The 16,727-nt window shown below is 40.5% G+C and overlaps 1 protein-coding gene across 2 annotated transcripts in view; it reads left to right on the top strand.

The window, feature by feature from the left end:
- Positions 1-16,727, top strand: part of Slf2 (SMC5-SMC6 complex localization factor 2) — a 51,197-nt gene that overhangs the window by 31,831 nt on the left and 2,639 nt on the right. The window contains exons 12-20 of one of the 2 annotated variants that reach the window (XR_007592560.1): positions 4,136-4,238; positions 4,671-4,847; positions 6,456-6,553; positions 7,596-7,683; positions 9,118-9,249; positions 9,555-9,632; positions 13,426-13,512; positions 14,972-15,077; positions 15,157-15,225. Coding sequence is in view for 1 of the 2 variants with exons in the window: in XM_050146645.1 (XP_050002602.1) it covers positions 4,136-4,238; positions 4,671-4,847; positions 6,456-6,553; positions 7,596-7,683; positions 9,118-9,249; positions 9,555-9,632; positions 13,426-13,512; positions 15,157-15,225 (832 nt within the window). In the remaining variant the exon portion in view is untranslated. The remainder of the gene's footprint in view (positions 1-4,135; positions 4,239-4,670; positions 4,848-6,455; positions 6,554-7,595; positions 7,684-9,117; positions 9,250-9,554; positions 9,633-13,425; positions 13,513-14,971; positions 15,078-15,156; positions 15,226-16,727) is intronic. The other variant, XM_050146645.1, reaches the window with a different exon arrangement.

The raw sequence follows: 16,727 nt of genomic DNA, 5'->3' as shown, positions 1-16,727 counted from the left end.
GGAGCTGGAGAGATGGCTCAGCGGTTAAGAGCATTGCTTGCTCTTCCAGAGGTCCTGAGTTCAAATCCCAGCAACCACATGGTGGCTCACAACCATCTGTAATGGGGTCTGGTGCCCTCTTCAGGCCTGCAGATATACACATAGACAGAACATTGTATACATAATAAATAAAATTAAAAAAAAAAAAAAAGCTACAGAGAAACCCTGTCAGGAAAAACAAAAACAAAAAAAATTAAAGTCAACAAAGCTCTATACAGGATCCAGAAACCCTGTGTATTTCCCATCTTTATGTGACTTTTTTTTTATATTCCTATGCACTCTCTTTAAAGACTTTATTTTTAAATTTATTTTCTATAACTGTAACATTTTCTTTCTTTTTTTCTAAACACTTTTTTTTGTTTTACTTATTTTTTCTTTTGTTTTATTTATTTTTGGTTTCTCAAGACAGGGTTTCACTGTGTGACCGTTCTGGCTGTCCTGGACCTCATTTTGTAGACCAGGCTGGCCTCGAACTCACAGAGATCCACCTGCCTCTGCATCCCAAGGAGTGGGATTAAAGGCATGCAGCACCACCACCCAACCTAAGCATATTTTTAAACATGTACCTCTTTAGAGATTTTCTGTGTCAAGACCTGGCTTTACTAAGCACCTGTAGTATTTTCTGATTACATGAGACAAATCTTAAAACTGCCGTGCCAGCTTAATGCATGGTTCTGGCACATGGCACCAGAATGCCTCCAGCCCATAGGCAGCAGCTGATAGCCATGCCTCTGTATACCGCCAAGCACTGGACTGTCTAGGAGGCAAGGCTTCTTTTGCATAACTTTTCTTAGCTTTCTCAAGCCTTTTGTTAGGATATTTGAGCCTCCATGTTAGTTACCATATGTAAAGAGTCTCTTTCCCAAGTAATGATATGGGGACTTATTTGATTATGAAAGCTCAGCCTATAGCTTAGGCTTGTTTCTAACTAGCTCTTAAAAGTTAACCCTTGTATTTTATAATCTATGTTCTATCATGTGGCATTGCCTCTCTTCCATCTGGTACCTCCTGTTTCCTCTCCATGTTTCCTGGTGTCACCCTCCAAATCTTGATTCCTCCTACTTCTTTCTCTTTCTGCTCAGAAGTTCTGCTTATCCTCCCTACCTAGCTAGTGACCATTTAGCTTTTTTAAAACCAGTCACAGTGACACTTGTTTACACAGTGTAATCACATATCTCACAAGAGCAGTGTGAAGAAGCAAGTAGTGTGTTCGGAGAGCAGCATCAAATGACGTGCTCAGAGAGGAGTCGAAGACTGGCACAGCAAGGACAGTCGACCGTTTGCAGTTGAACCCCATCTACTCTCCCACCAGTGTTTTCTTCTTTCCTGTCTCATAGCTGCTTTCTCCTTCTTATGCCTAGTGTCAGTCTTAGTTAGTCCTCTCTCCATGCCTAGCCTACCAAACATCTTTTTTTCCTAGTATTTCTTCCTCTAAGACTCTTCACTGTTAGAAGAAATCTCTGTACTTTTATATCATGTTGAGTTTATAATTTTACTTAACTATTTTCTATTTTTCCTATTTTTCTTTCTTCTGGAGACAAGGGTCATTATGTTACCTCAGTCTAGGCTCAAACTGAGGTCTTCCAGCTTAAACCTAAGAGCTGTGAAATACTAGGCCTCTGACCAATCTTCTGTTTTGCTCTTTAGCATTACCAAATTGATCTGCCTGGTATTGCACATCATTACATCATAGTTGGGAGCCTTTATACTGTAATTGCTGTGTGCCAGATTGATATAGTGTGATATTACTAGTAATTCATTCCCATTTTACAAGCTGGGCACGGAAAGATGAAGTAGTTTTCTACAAGTTATACAGAGAGGGGGACTAAGATCCACTAAGGAGCTACTTAGAAAAAGAAGAAAATTGCTAGGTGTGGTGGCTTATACCTGTGATTCCTTCACTATGAGTTCAAGTCTTGTTTATGATAAATAGTAATTTCTAGGCCAGCTATGGCTATAGTTACCCTGTTCTCTTTTCCTTTCTTTTTTTTTTTTTTCCTTTTCTTTCGAGACAGGGTTTCTCTGTGTAGCCTTGGCTGTCCTGTAACTTGCTCTGTAGACCAGGGTTTGTCTTCTTTTTTTCTTTTTTCTTCCTTTTTTTTTTTTCTTGTGTGGTGCCTCATGTTTGTGACCCTAGTATGTGAGAGACTTAAGAATCTAACTTGGGCTACATACATAGTTCCGGGCTAGTCTGGACTACATTACGGAGTGAGATCATCTCAAAAAAACTGCTCCAAAGCCCAGGAGATATATCACAGAAGGGAGGACAAAAAACATGTAGAAGTTGAAGGTTGGGAAGGGAGCTGTGAAATCCTGTCTTTTGGGCATGACTTGGCTGTTATATCTGTAAATTTGTGGTGGTTAACTGCAGGAGACTCATGAGAACCTCTCCCCCCACACACTCCCACCCCCTTCAGCTGTAAGCAGTATCGATTACAAGGAGAGCAAGATCATCTTACTCTTTGCTATGGCCGCTAGTAACAGCCTTGCCCAGAAGTAAACCCCCATCATGTTCATGCAAGAGCCCCCATCAAAGGTAATGGGGCACAAAAGAACAAAGAGGAATTCCACATGTGAGTGTGAAGGGATCTTCAAGGTACCATTCATTACTAAGGAAAAACAGGAAGCTGGAGAACAGTACATAGTTTACCACTGTTCATAGTAAAGTGGGTACAGAGGGCCATTGTGAAAGGCTGAAGACATTCTATTCTGACCCAAATGTGTGGGGTTTTCCACCTAAACATCAAAATATGGAGGGGGGTGTATTTTTTTAACCACCATAGAGTTCCAACTTAAAGAGTTCCTATAGAGGTTCTATTTCACAAGGATGGTGGATGAAACCATTGACCATTTTATGATCAGTTTGATTCCTAGACTCTCTGGGTGGAACTTAATTTCTAACCCCCTAATCACAGTTAGTTACTGTGGTCTTCATGAGCACCTTATCAGCAGTAAAGAGCTCTTGCTGGTACATGGAAACAAAGACCAAATGTTCTCAGAGCACAGGGTTCTGTTTGCTTTTTATACATGTTTGTGGAACGAAGGACTAGAACCAATAGCAGCTGTGGGAGGAGGAAGCAAGTAGCTGAAAGAATACAGTTGGGAAGGCAAATCATTTGATACATCATGGGGTTTGTTGGTTTGTTCTTGCCAAATGAATATTGTTGGGGTTTTGTTGTTGCTTTAAGTAAAAATGTCTCAAAAGTCAAGATCAGAAGTAATCAGAGATTGCTCAGTGGTTAAGAGCACATACTGCTCTTATAGAAGACCTGAGTTCAGTTCCCCCTAATCTGTAATTGTAGATCCAAGGGTTCCCATGTTGTCTCTGGCCTCTGTTGGCACTACACTTGTGTACAAACCCACACACATGCAATTAAAAATAAAAAAGTCAAGTTTATGCATCTTTTTTCAGAATGGTTTGTGAGTATATTCTCTGCGTGTGGTGTTTATACATAAGTGTGCCTGAATCTACTCCTCTGCATGCCCATGCAAGGCCAGAATAGTAACTTGAGTCTTCCTACAGTGACTTCCCACACAATTGCCTTGAGGCAAGGTCTTCTCACTGAAACAGAAGCTAACCCTTCACTTGGACTGGCTAGTGAGCTCTTGGGATATTCCTGTTTCTATCTCCCAGTGATGGAATTTCAGACACTTAGAGCCATGCCTAGAATTGTGCATGGTTGTTAGAGATTAGAACTCAGGTCTTCATGCTTGCATAGCACGGAGCCATGTCCTTAGCCTCTCTAATTATCTTTATGTTATGTTGGCAGGTTCTTTAACACTTGTAAGGCCTCTAACAATCATGTCAGTACTGTTTTATCAAGCCTGTCTTATGTAGTTTTCTAACACGGGAAGCATTAGGGAAAGTAACCATTTCAAATGAAAACTAAGCTGGGTACAGTGGCATGCACCTGTAACCCCAGCTTCTCAGGAGGCTGAGGCGGGGTGAGTATACATTTGGGACTTGCCTGGGCTGCATAGTGAGACTCTGACTGAACATTGTTGTTCAGAGTTTCCCACAGTGAGTACTTTGTGCCTGATTCCATCCTGCTTTCGTGATGGTTCTGAAATGCATGCTTTATTCCCTTCTCAATAGTTTTGAAACACAGAAAACTCTGGGGGGAAGAGGAAGCGAAGATTCATCTTGTAATCCCATTTTTTCAACACTTCCTGAAACCAACATTTTAAATGTAGTTAAGGTAAGGAAGACTTTATTATATATCTTTAGCAAAGAGTCAGAACCAGTTTTGTGGTTGTTTAAAATTCCACTGGTTTCTTACCAAGTGAAAGGTCTTAGCAATTATATTCCTTACAAATGCAATTTTCTTTTAATATTAAGAGTAAACAGGAACTTCAGGTGAGAATTTCACTGTTAAAGTGTTACAGTATAATTTATTGACCAAGAAGTAATTTCAGTGTGAAGATATTTTAGTGGCTGAATCCAATCACTAATTGAAAATGGAGAAGGAAATACTTATCCTTTCATTTTACTGTTTGTGTTGCATTTCTTACCTTTTCTAGACATCTCATACTTGTTATCTGTGTGGTTTTTTCTTTTAATTTTTTGATCTTTTGTCAAGAATATACTTTAAACTCTTGAGGTAATTTTCTCCTTTGTTCATTTCTGGCAGTTTCTAGGCTTGTGTACATCTATACATCCAGAAGGTTACCAAGATCGAGAAATAATGTTGTTGATTTTAATGCTATTTAAAATGAGTCTGGAAAAAGAACTGAAACAGATTCCATTAGTAGACTTTCAAAGCCTCCTGATAAATCTCATGAAAAACATCAGAGATTGGAACACAAAGGTAACATTTCTTAAAATCTTAGGTGTTGTGCCAAGGATGGCCGTGCATACCTGTAATTCTAGCATTTATGAATGAGTAAGGTAGGAGGTTAAAGAACTAATAATGTCCTCTTCAGTTACACAGCGGCTGAGGAGACCAGTCTACAGATAAAGTGTAGGAGTTGTGCAGCATCGCGTTTCATATGCACTCAGAGTTCAAAGTTTCTACGCTCGAGGAGTTTAACCATGAAAGTAGCTGAGGAAGGCACTATTTGCTGGAACTCTGTTATTTAAACTAACTGGATTTTTTTTTTCTAAAAGTAGCTGTCTTTTCAACATTTATTAGGGATTTACTATGTCTTGAGTGTTCAAAGGTTCTAGCAAGCCAGTACCTTTGCCGTTGTTGGGCTGTCTTACCTACCATTCATGCAGTTAGAGGATGCGTAAAGGAATTCAGGCAGATGTCATAAAGTGACATTTCAGGTTGTAATCAAGTGTTGCAAATTAAGGTAAAGGGTGACCAGGGTGGCACAATTAGCTAGCACAGCTGGACTGCAGCGATGTCATCCGAGACCTTCAAGGATGAGACGTCTTTCTGAAATGGCCTTTGAGCATAAAAGACATGATGTTATACCTGAACCCGGGACTGAGTTATAAGTAAATAGCCATGTGGGAGCTGAGCATGCGTTATTTTATTAGACCTTTTTATAGTTAAATTCTCGGCCATTTTTGGTAGAGGTTTTTAAACTAAAGTGGGAGGAGCATAATAAACTCCTGTGTGCCGGGTCATGATGGCCCACGTTTTAAATCACAGCAGAGGCAGACAGATCTCTGTGATTTTTAAGGCCAGAGTGGTCTACAGAGCGAGTTTTAGGACAATCAAGGTTACATAGAGAAACCCTATCTTGAAAATAACAACAAAAATAACTAAACTGAATAACTGTCACCAAGCTTATTCCCATCCATGCTCATCAGCTTATTTTGAAGCAACTGTCAGTTTTTAATATCATTAACAGCTAGAGAGCTGAAGGCGTAGTTCAGTGGTTGGTACATGACTGGCAAGTACAAGGCTGGACTACATAGCCAGAAAATAAAAATACTGTAATAAAATCCAAGTGTGCAAGAATTTTCAGGTCTCAATTATAATGTGTGTGTGTGTTATACACATTTGGGGAAACTGATATTTGAATACTTTATTCTTTCAAGAAAGACCATCAAGGGGCTGGAGAGATGGCTCAGAGGTTAAGAGCACAGACTGTTCTTCTAGAGGTCCTGAGTTCAATTCCCAGCAACCACATGGTGGCTCACAACCATCTGTAATGAGATCTGGTGCCCTCTTCTGGTGTGCAGACAGAACGCTGTATACATAATTAATAAATAAAAACTTTAAAAAGAAAAAAAACTAAAAAAAAAAAAGACCAGCAAATAAAAGTAAAAGTGTAGCAACAACATGAGAGTGACATGAAATGCTAGGAGTACTTTAAGAAAAAAAAATAGAATTTTTTTATATATATGCATTTTAGTAGGTTTTAAATGGCATGTGTTTTCATAATTCAGAGTTGTTTTAGTGACTTCCTTCAAGGCAAGAGGGTAGGTCTGATCATGGGCTTGTTCTCTTTTTTTTTTTCAGGTGCATGAACTCTGTGTGGGCATAAATGAACTATCTAGTCATCCGCACAACCTTCTGTGGTTGGTGCAACTGGTCCCTAACTGGACGTCTCGTGGAAGGTATTGGAAAGTGAGATAAGCATCAAGATGTCTTACAATGTTGATGCTAGTTAATGCTGTGGAGTGCTCCTGTGAGGCAGGGACTCACTTTCTAGCCTGGGCTGGCCTCAGACTCAGTCCTTCCTCAGCCTTTCCTGAATGTTGCGTGGCTAGGCCACCACATCCTACTTAGGACTCCCATTTCTATTCATCAGTTTTGAATGTTCTTTGATTTTATTGAAAGGGTGTAGAAATCCTGATTATGTTACTTAATTCAGAACATGACTATCTTTGGTTTTTATTTTTAGTTTATCAGATAAGTCAGCACAGTGTTTCTCAACCTTCCTAATGCTGTGATACTGTATGTTGTGGTGACCCCAACCATAAAATTATTTTCATCACTACTTCACAACTGTAGTTTTACTATGGTTATGAATCATAAGGTAAATATCTGTTGTGCAGGATATCTGATGTTACCCCTGTGAAAGGATCATTTGAACCACCATCCCCACCCCGCTTCCAGGGGTAGATGATGCATAACAAAAATTAATTTTTTTTTTTGTAGAGGGTGAGGGGGTGCAACAAGGCTTCTCTTTGTATCCTGGAACTCCATAGACTGAGCTAACCTTGAACTCAGAGATCTGCTTATCTCTGCCTTCCTAGTGCTGGGATTAAGGGCTTGTGCCACCACACTCAGCTTCCTTTTCTACTTTTGTGAGACAGGTTCTTAGGACCTTAGGCAGAGTGAGGAGCAGTGGCTTGGGAAAAGATGATCTTGAAGTTTGGATCATGCTGATGAGCACTAGGATTTCAGATGTGCCCTGGCACACCAGGGCTCAGTGCATGATGGGTAGACACTATACCAACTGAACTATTCCCAGCCCTAGGCGGTTCTAACTTGATGTGCACATATCTTACATGAACACTGCTGCTCTGTACCGGTTGGTTGGTTGGTTGGTTCCGAGACAGCCTTGAGAGACTAAGACTCCTTTTGGCTCATTTGCTTGCTTGTCAGGTTGTATTGTTTAAACACATTATAAAAATTTTTTATTTCTAATTCCAGGCAACTGAGGCAGTGCCTCAGTCTAGTGATTATTTCAAAGCTTTTGGATGAAAAACACGAAGATATCCCTAATGCCAATAATCTTCAGGTATAAATACACTTTTGTTCTAATAAATGGGAGAGTTAGTGAGATGTTGGGAAATTTAATGAATCCTAAATCAGAAGTCCTAACCAGCTAGACTTGGTGGCCCATGCCTTTAATCCCAGCACTGCGAAGGCAAGAAAGAAATCTTGTCTCATCCAAAACGAAGTTCTTCGTAAACTCAAACTTTCAAGCATGATATTGCTGATGTAATCTTTTGCATTGTACCTAATAAAAAAAATACCTGCTCTTTCAACCTTTTTCTGAAGAGGGAACTATTACCTCCTGCCCCCACCGCCTCTCTGTCTTCTTCCCTCTTCTCTTTCCTCTCCCTGACCCACTAAATAAACTCTATACCCCCCAAAAAAGACCCAATTTATCAACTCTGAAATGGATGTTATATAGCTTCTACCCTATAGGAAAATTATAGATAGATAAATTAATCTATAAATAAACTCTTAAGAAAATCATAAATTGACTTCCTGTTGCCTTCTGATCAAAATGTAGCCAGCACCATGTCTTCCATGTTCCCTGACATGATAATGAACTGAACCTCTGAAACTAATTCCCCAATTAAATGTTTTCCTGCTAAGAGTTGCTGTGGTCATGGTGTCTCTTCCCAACAATAGAAACCATAGCTAAGACAAGGGCTATCCTTATTTTGAGTGTAAAAATACACAAAACTTTGGGTGTCCTGTATTGTTCTTATTCGAATTGCAATTCACTATAAGTTACTAGCTTATGTCCTAGAAATAAAAATGAGACTGTACTCTGGAAGATAGTATAGTGATATGAACCATTACGTGCAACAGCAGTATTAGAATATGCACAAGATACTATAGGACAGAACCAACCGACTGCCACCCTAGTCAGGTGGAAGTGGATTTGATTGGAGATTCGTGGGCACCATTCCTGAGCCACTAAGATAGCTAAAAGTCCTCAGTCCATTCAGCAATATTTATAGCTACCAAGGGATCCTGGATAGGACTTGTCTTGCCTATCACCTTTTCGTTTTATATCTATATAAAAGAGAACTGCATGAATAACCATCAGGCTTACTACTTGATGTCAGCTGGACCTCACTCACTGATAGTCCACTTGGCCTTCAACTCCCAGTGATCCTCTTACTTCAGCATCAAGTGTTGGGATTGCAAGCATAACCACCACATTGGATAGATAATGCTTCTTTCTTAGAATTCAATGACCTCTATCATATATAATATCATTTGTTCTTGTTCTAAGCATTTAACCTAAATTACAAATACTGAACTTAATATAAAACACCTTCTTAAGCAATTGAGGACTTTCAGGTAAACAGAATTATGGGTGTCATAGAATTACCAAGCCAGGAAAAGGAGCCAGAATAACAGTGGGTATACTGGAATTAGCTCAAAAAAGAACACTGCACTAGAATTGACCAAGTCTTTCTTCCCTTAATAGATCTCGGTCCTACATCGCTATCTAGTGCAGATGAAGCCTTCTGATTTGTTGAAGAAAATGGTCTTAAAGAAAAGGGCTGAACAACCAAATGGAACAATTGATGACAGTCTTCATTTAGAACTTGAAAAGCAGGTATCCAGAGCTAGAGCTCAGAGAATGCATGGGGCATAGAGTAAACAATGTTTATTGCTGTCCGAAAATTCTTCAGAGTAGAATTGAAAGTTGGTGTGAAGGGGCAGTTGTTAGTAATTTAACCTATACTGTGGCAGCTGTAAGGTTGTTAAAAAGAAAAAGCACTTAATTTGGTTGAAGTGCATGGCTTTTTCTTCCTCACAAAGTTAAATCCTGTCTTTCCTGGGGAGTTTGCTAATTGGTAGACTGGGTGGTATTTATGCTAGCTTTTTCATGAGTAGTAATTGTCTTCATCTCTCTAACAGGCATATTACCTGACCTATGTTCTACTTCATTTAGTTGGGGAAGTTAGTTGTTCTCATTCTTTTTCTTCTGGACAACGGGTAGGTAATACATGGTACTGTTATAAATAGGTGTCCTGTGGTGGAACGAATGAGCATGTGTGTGTCAGAAGACAACTTGAAAGTTGACTGGGTTTGCTGTAGAAATCCGGAAGTCATAGCAACCTACAACCAGATCATAGTGACAAAAATGATTTCTCAGTAGTGGTTGGTTGGAGTAGAGCTTAGTGACCATACCCTGGCAATAGTGTAATCATGAGATACCAGGCTCACCGAGTAGACGACCTTTTAGCTGGTTTCTTCTTACTTTCTTCCTCTGAACCTCCTCTGGCTTTTATGTTCCTTTAGAAAAACTAGAATGCCTTTAAAAATGGTGATTTAGAGGAACCTGGGAGATGCCTCTGTGGTATAAAGGTCCAAAGCCACAAAGAAACCCTGTCTCGAAAACCCAAAAAAAAAAAAAAAGGTCCTTGTTGCCAGATTTGGCAACCTGAGCTCAGTCCTCAGGCCCCACATGATGGAAAGAGAGAGCCAACTTATGAATTGCCACATGTACACCATGGCACATGTACATGTACACAAAATTAATTTTTTAAATGTTATTTAAAAATTTTTGCCTGCCAAGTTAAAATTAAACTACTATTACTCATTCTACTTCAGATGTACATTTCTGAATTCTCTCTCCATATCAATTTCATTTCTGAGCAGGAGAGATGACTCAGCAGTTAAGAGCACTGGCTGCTCTACAAGAAATCCTGAGTTCAATTCCCAGCAACTACATGGTGGCTCACAACCATCTGTATTGGGATCTGATGCCCTCTTCTGGCCTTAAGGCATCCGTGTATACATTTATACACATACACAAAATAATTTTTTTTTTTTTTTTTAGGATTTCATTTTTGTGTTTTTGTTTTGTTTTTTGAGACAAGGTTTCTTTGTATAGGCCTGGCTGTACTGGAACTCTCTCTATAGACCAGGCTGGCCTTGAGCTCACATAGATCCGCTTGCCTCTACCTCCCAAGTGCTGGGAGTAAAGGTGTGTGATGCCACTGCCACAACCACCACCACTGCCCAACAAGAATTTTATTTTTAAAGCTAGGTGTGGAGGTGTGGAAATGTACACCATTAATCCCTTGGGAGTGGAAATGCACTCCCAAGATCCAGATTAGCAGCATGTGCTCCCAGACCTGCTATTCTGTGTGTTTTTAAACAGTGTCTCATATAGCCCAGTCTCTCCAATTTTTTGATACTGATGAGGGTAACCTTGAACTTTTTCTGACCCTCCTTCTGCGACCCAAGTGTTGGGTGTAAAGCCAAGCACCACCTCTCCAGACAAGGAAACTTTTTGGAGTAGATAAATTTGATTCTCTATTAATAAAAGCCTGTGCTTGCTGACTATACTGGCTTGTGCCTATAATCCCAGAATTTTAGAGACTGAGAAAGGAGGATTACCCTGAGTTGGTGCCTGAGCTATATAGTGAGTTCCGGGCTGGCCTGTAAAGCAGTGGTTCTCAGCTTTAATACAGTTCCTAATGTCGTGATGATCCCCAACCATAAAATTATTTTAGTTGCTACTTACTTCATAACTAATTTTGCTACTATTATGAATCATAATGTGAATATCAAATATACAGGAAATCTAATATGTGATCCCTAAAGGGGTCTCAACTCACAGATTGAAAACAACTGCTATATAGTGAAACCTTGTCTCAGGAGTAGGGGGAAAAACAAACAAACAAACAAAAACACCAAACCAGGCTTGATCTTTAATCCCAGCAGAGGTAGGCAGCTCTCTATGAGTTTGAGGCTACCCTGGTCTACATAATGAGTTCTAAACCTTGTGAGACCCTACTTCAAAAAAAAAAAAAAAAAGAGCCAGGTGGTGATGGTGCACTTGGTGCAAGCCTTTAATCCAAGTTGAAGCAGGCACATCTGAGTTCAAGGCTAACCTGATCTGTAGAGTTCCATGCATAGCCAAGAGGGGTGGGGGAACCAGAAGAAAAGCCCAAGTAGCACACGCCTATAGTCCCATCTGCTCAGGAGGCTGAGGCACTGGGTAATAACAAATTCAAGCCCATCCTGGACAGCTTAGTAAGAAAGCTAGGAATGTAGCTCAGTGGTAAAGCACTTTCTAACTTGTTGGAGACACAATATTCAATCTCAAGTATTGGTGGGAGAAAGGAGATTAGGCCAGATGTTCTGGCTTATCCTGGCTACTCTGGAGAATAGAGGATGCTTGCACCCAAGGTTTCAAGGCCAACCTGAATAATATAACCAGACTTCCTCTCAGAAAACTAAGAGAATCCAGCTAAAATTCATGGATGAGACCAACAAGGTGTTCTGGTGGTAAAGTGCTTCCTAATCAGGCTGAGTAACCCAAGTTCACTCCCCAGCATCCATGTAAAGGGATGAGAGAAGCAGCTCTACAGAGTTGTCTTCTGACCTCCACACATGCAGACACACATACTTACACAATAAAGTTTTTTTTCTTTTTTTTATTTATTTATTAAAGATTTCTGCCTCCTCCCCGCCACCGCCTATTATTTCCCTCCCTCTCCCCCAATCAAGTCCCCCTCCCTCATCAGCCCGAAGAGCAATCAGGGTTCCCTGCCCTGTGGGAAGTCCAAGGTCTAGTAAGGTGAGCATCCAAACTGCCTAGGCTCCCACAAAGCCAGTATGTGCAGTAGGATCAAAACCCATTGCCATTGTTCTTGAGGTCTCAGTAGTCCTCATTGTCCGCTATGTTCAGCGAGACCGGTTTTATCCCAGGCTTTTTCAGACCCAGGCCAGCTGGCCTTGGTGAGTTCCCGATAGAACATCCCCATTGTCTCATTGTGTGGGTGCACCCCTCACGGTCCTGAGTTCCTTGCTCATGCTCTCTCTCCTTCTGTTCCTGATTTGGACCTTGGGATTTCAGTCCGGTGCTCCAATGTGGGTCTCTGTCTCTGTCTCCTTTCATCGCCTGATGAAGGTTAATATCCAGGAGGATGCTTATATGTTTTTCTTTGGGTTCACCTTCTTATTTAGCTTCTCTAGGTAAAGTTTTTTTTTTTTTAATTTTTAAAAAGGTTTTATTTTCACATAGGTTTATGTGCCTTCATATAGGTATGCACACTTGAGTGCAGGTGCCCTTGGAGGCCAAAGACCCCGGATCTCTTGGAGCTACAGTTAACAGATAGCTGTGAGATGCCTAATGTGGATACTAGGAACCAAAACCTACTGAGCCATCTCTCCAAGCCCAATAAAGGGCAGAGGGGCAGGTGTTTTTGTTTTGTTTTGTTTTGTTTTGTTTTGTTTTGTTTTGTTTTGTTTTTGAGCCAAGAGTAGCGTCACATGCCTGTAATTGAAGTACTTTGCACTCAGAAGGTGGAGAAAAGTATTAGGAGTTAAATTGTGTGCACATGAGTATGCCAAAGCCCACATGGTAATTGGGGTTCGTTCCACCTTGTGGGGGCTGAGGGTTAACTCAGGTCAGGCCTCGCAGGGAGGACTTTGTCCACTGAATGGTTCTAACAGGTCTGGTGTTTTCTAAGAGAAAGGATCTCATTGTTTTGTCTTGATGATCTTCAGCTAGTCCTCCTGCCTCAGCCTACCTAATAACTAAAGCTGCTAAGCATTTGCCGTGCCACACGTAGTTCTTTGTATATTTTTAATTCACTAGCAATGAGTCATAACCATTATGTTCTTATGGAAGTCAACACCTTTCACTGGTGGGGCTCTTATCAAGTAAGTTTTAAGTGATTTGGTTTTTTTTTTTTTTTTTAACTGCATAGTCTGTTATTTTGCAAGACTTTGGAATTGTTTTCATCTTTTGTGTTTGTTTTGTTTTACATAGAGACATTTCGTGCTGCTTTGTGGGGCTTTGGAAAAGCATGTTAAGTGTGATATTAGGGAAGATGCACGGCTTTTCTACAGAACTAAAGTAAGTATGTTATTTATGGTGGGTGTGGGGTGTGAGCATACATGTGACGTGGTGCTCATGGGGATATCTAAGGACAGTTATGAATGTCAGCCCTTGCCTTATTCCTTGTTTAAAACAGACTAGATGTCCTTAGAGCTCCCAGTTAACATAGACTTGTACTGATGTACCTTGCTTCCTGTTTTTGTGTGTTGTTGGCAGGACACCTTTGAGTTTGACAGACTGGCTAAATCTGTGTGTAGCAGGTGCCAGGTACAGAGGTTTGTGTAGCACTTACAAAAGGAGTGGCAGGGAGTTAGGGTCTTCTGATTCCGTGGAAGGGAGCAAGTAACACATTAAAAACATTTTAGACATGTGTAATTTTATGTGTGTTTTTCCTTGAATGTGTCTGTGAGCTATAGTGTGCTATATTTGTGCCTGGCGATCAGAAGAGGGCATTGAATTCACTAGATCTGAGGTTATAAATGGTTGTGAGCTACCATGTAGGTTCTGGGACTCAAACCTATGTTCTCCACAAGAATAACTGCTCTTAACTACTGAGCCATATCCCAACAAAAACATTTTTTGTTGTCTTTCTATCGAGCCTATTTTAGAAGCAAGCTATGGTAAAGCTCAATCAGTCAGTGCATTGGGCCCTATAAAATGGTCCACCCTTTAGCTTCCCTAGCTGGGTGTTCAAAAGCCAGAGAATAGAAAGTAAAAATTTCTTTGATGGCAGCATTGTGATTCTCTAAACCATCTGGACTGTCGTTAGTAACGGTAAATCGGGTATGGTGGTGCACTGTTGTAATCTCTGTACATGGGAGACAGGAGCAGGAAAACTGCTTTAAATCTAAGGTTTTCCAGGGCTAAATAGAGCGATCCTGTCTCCGAATAATAATTTTTAAAAAGGAAATTAAGGACTAGAGATAATTAGTGGTTAATAGCATTGGGTGCTCTTCCAGAGGTCCCAAATGAGATTTGCAGCACCTACATGGCAGCTCACAACCATCTGTATGTAATACTTCTACTTCAGGAGATCTGTAGCCCTCTTCTGGCTTTGGTGGCCAATGAACAGATGTACGTGTAGGCAGAACACCCATACACATAAAATGAAAGAAAATTAAGACTGGGTGTTGTAGCTCACACCTAATCCTAGCACTTAGGAAACGGGAAGGTGGATTTCTATGAGTTTGAGGCCAGCCTGGTCTACATAGGGAGTTCAGGACAGCCAAGATTATACAGAGACCCTGCCTTAAAAAACAAACACACAAGAAAATTAAGTCATAATTATTTGATATTGTAGATTGTGAAAAAATAAATTATGGTAATTTAAAAAAATGTTGTCATTTGAAAGCCTCCGCAAAAGATAAGTAGCCTTTTCTTGACAGCAATCTAATAGAATTATTGGGTACGGGCCTGTGGTCGCTATGAAATATATGTGGCTTTTATGCTTATTTTGGTTGTTATTGTTTTGTTTCAGTTTTTTGAAGCAGGATCTCACACACAGTTCAGACTGGCCTTGGACTTTGAGCAGTCCCCCGAGTGCTGGGAGTGCAGCCATGCACCTCCATAGCAGCAACTATGAGGTGCTTTCTATCAAATGTTAAGTTGATTTTAAGTGAGGATACTCTGATCTGATAGTCTCCTCTTTTTGTTGTTTTTAAGGTGAAAGACTTGGTTGCCAGGATACATGGAAAATGGCAGGAAATAATCCAGAACTGTCGGCCTACTCAGGTATCATTTTATTTAACAGTTTTATTTATTGTGAAACCCACTGCGTGATGTGTGGTTGTCATGAGTCTAACAGTTCTCTTAGGATAAAGTGCGTGATGTGCATTTCACTACCTAGTCTGTGGTGAGTAGTGTAGCCACAAAATTGAAGACCAGCTCCAGTCCCTCCCAGTTCCTCCACCACCTTTGTGCCTCTTTTTGTTCCCCTTCAGGCCGATTTTACTTTCTGACTATTAAGAATTCTCGACAGGTAGTAGTGGCCCACGACTTTAATACCAGCACTTGGGAGGCAGAGGCAGGATCACTGAGTTTGAGGCCAGCCTCGACTACAGAGCGAGTTCTAGGAGAGCCAGAACTGTTAACACAGAGAAACTCTATCTCAAAAAAACAAAAAAGGGGGGCTGGAGAGATGGCTCAGCGGATAAGAACATTGCCTGCTCTTCCAAAGGTCCTGACTTCAATTCCCAGCAACCACATGGTAGCTCACAACCATCTGTAGTAAGGTCTGGTGCCCTCTTCTGGCCTGCAGGAATACATGTAGACAACATATTGTATACATAATAAATGAATATTTAAAAAAAAAAAAAAAGGAGGGGGTGCTGGTGAGATGGCTCAGCGGTTAAGAGTACTGCCTGCTCTTTCAGAGGTCCTGAGTTCAATTCCCAGCAACCACATGGTGGTGACTCACAGCCATCTGTAATGAGATCTGGTGCCCTATTATGGCCAGCAAGCATACATACAGACAGAACACTATACATAATAAATAAATCTTAAAAAGAAAAGAAAACTCAAAAAAGAAAAGAAATATTTCCATGAACATTTATATATAAGGTTTTATGTAAGAATGTGTTTAAAGGAAAACATCTTGAGCATATTCTTGATGGAATCTCTTTGTCTCACAGCATTTCAGTATTTGTATGGGGCTCAGGCTGCCCTTAAACTCTCTGTATAGACAAGGGTAACCTTAGGCTTCTGATCTTCATCTGTCTTCCTCCACTGCTAGGATTGCAAGTATACACCACTACATCCTGCTCATTCTAAGCTGTGGATCAAATCTGGGACCTTGTGCATGCTAGAAAGACTTTGCCAAGTGCAGTGTGGAGTTTTTTGTTATTTTATTTTGTGTGTGGGGGGGGGGGTGTTTTGTCTTCATGTATATCTGCATACCACTTGCATGCCAGATAACTTTGGAGGCTAGGAAGTATCAGGTCAGACAGTTGTGAGCTGCTAGTTTGGCGCTGGGAATCAAATTCAGGTCCTCTGGAAGAGTGGACAGTGTTGTTAACCACTGAGACATCTCTTCAGTTCCCTCAGAATGTTAAGGTCCTGTGCCAATGTGGCATTAATAGCAAAACTTTTTATTAGTAAGTTTAACACTTTTAATCTCCTTAAATACGTCCCTTTGTGAGTGTGCCCATGAGAAAAATGTCCTATATTTGTATTATCCCTTTCTATTGCCAGAGTACAAAAGTGTAAAAGTTATAAAATCATAAGAAATTTTCAGT

This window comes from Alexandromys fortis, unplaced genomic scaffold (genome assembly GCF_014885135.2).
Source record: "Alexandromys fortis isolate MF-2015 unplaced genomic scaffold, M_Fortis_MF-2015_v1.1 scaffold_16, whole genome shotgun sequence".
Taxonomy (NCBI): domain Eukaryota; kingdom Metazoa; phylum Chordata; class Mammalia; order Rodentia; family Cricetidae; genus Alexandromys; species Alexandromys fortis.
The sequence above is the reverse complement of the archived record's forward strand: the minus strand, read 5'-3'. Positions and strand labels throughout refer to the sequence as shown.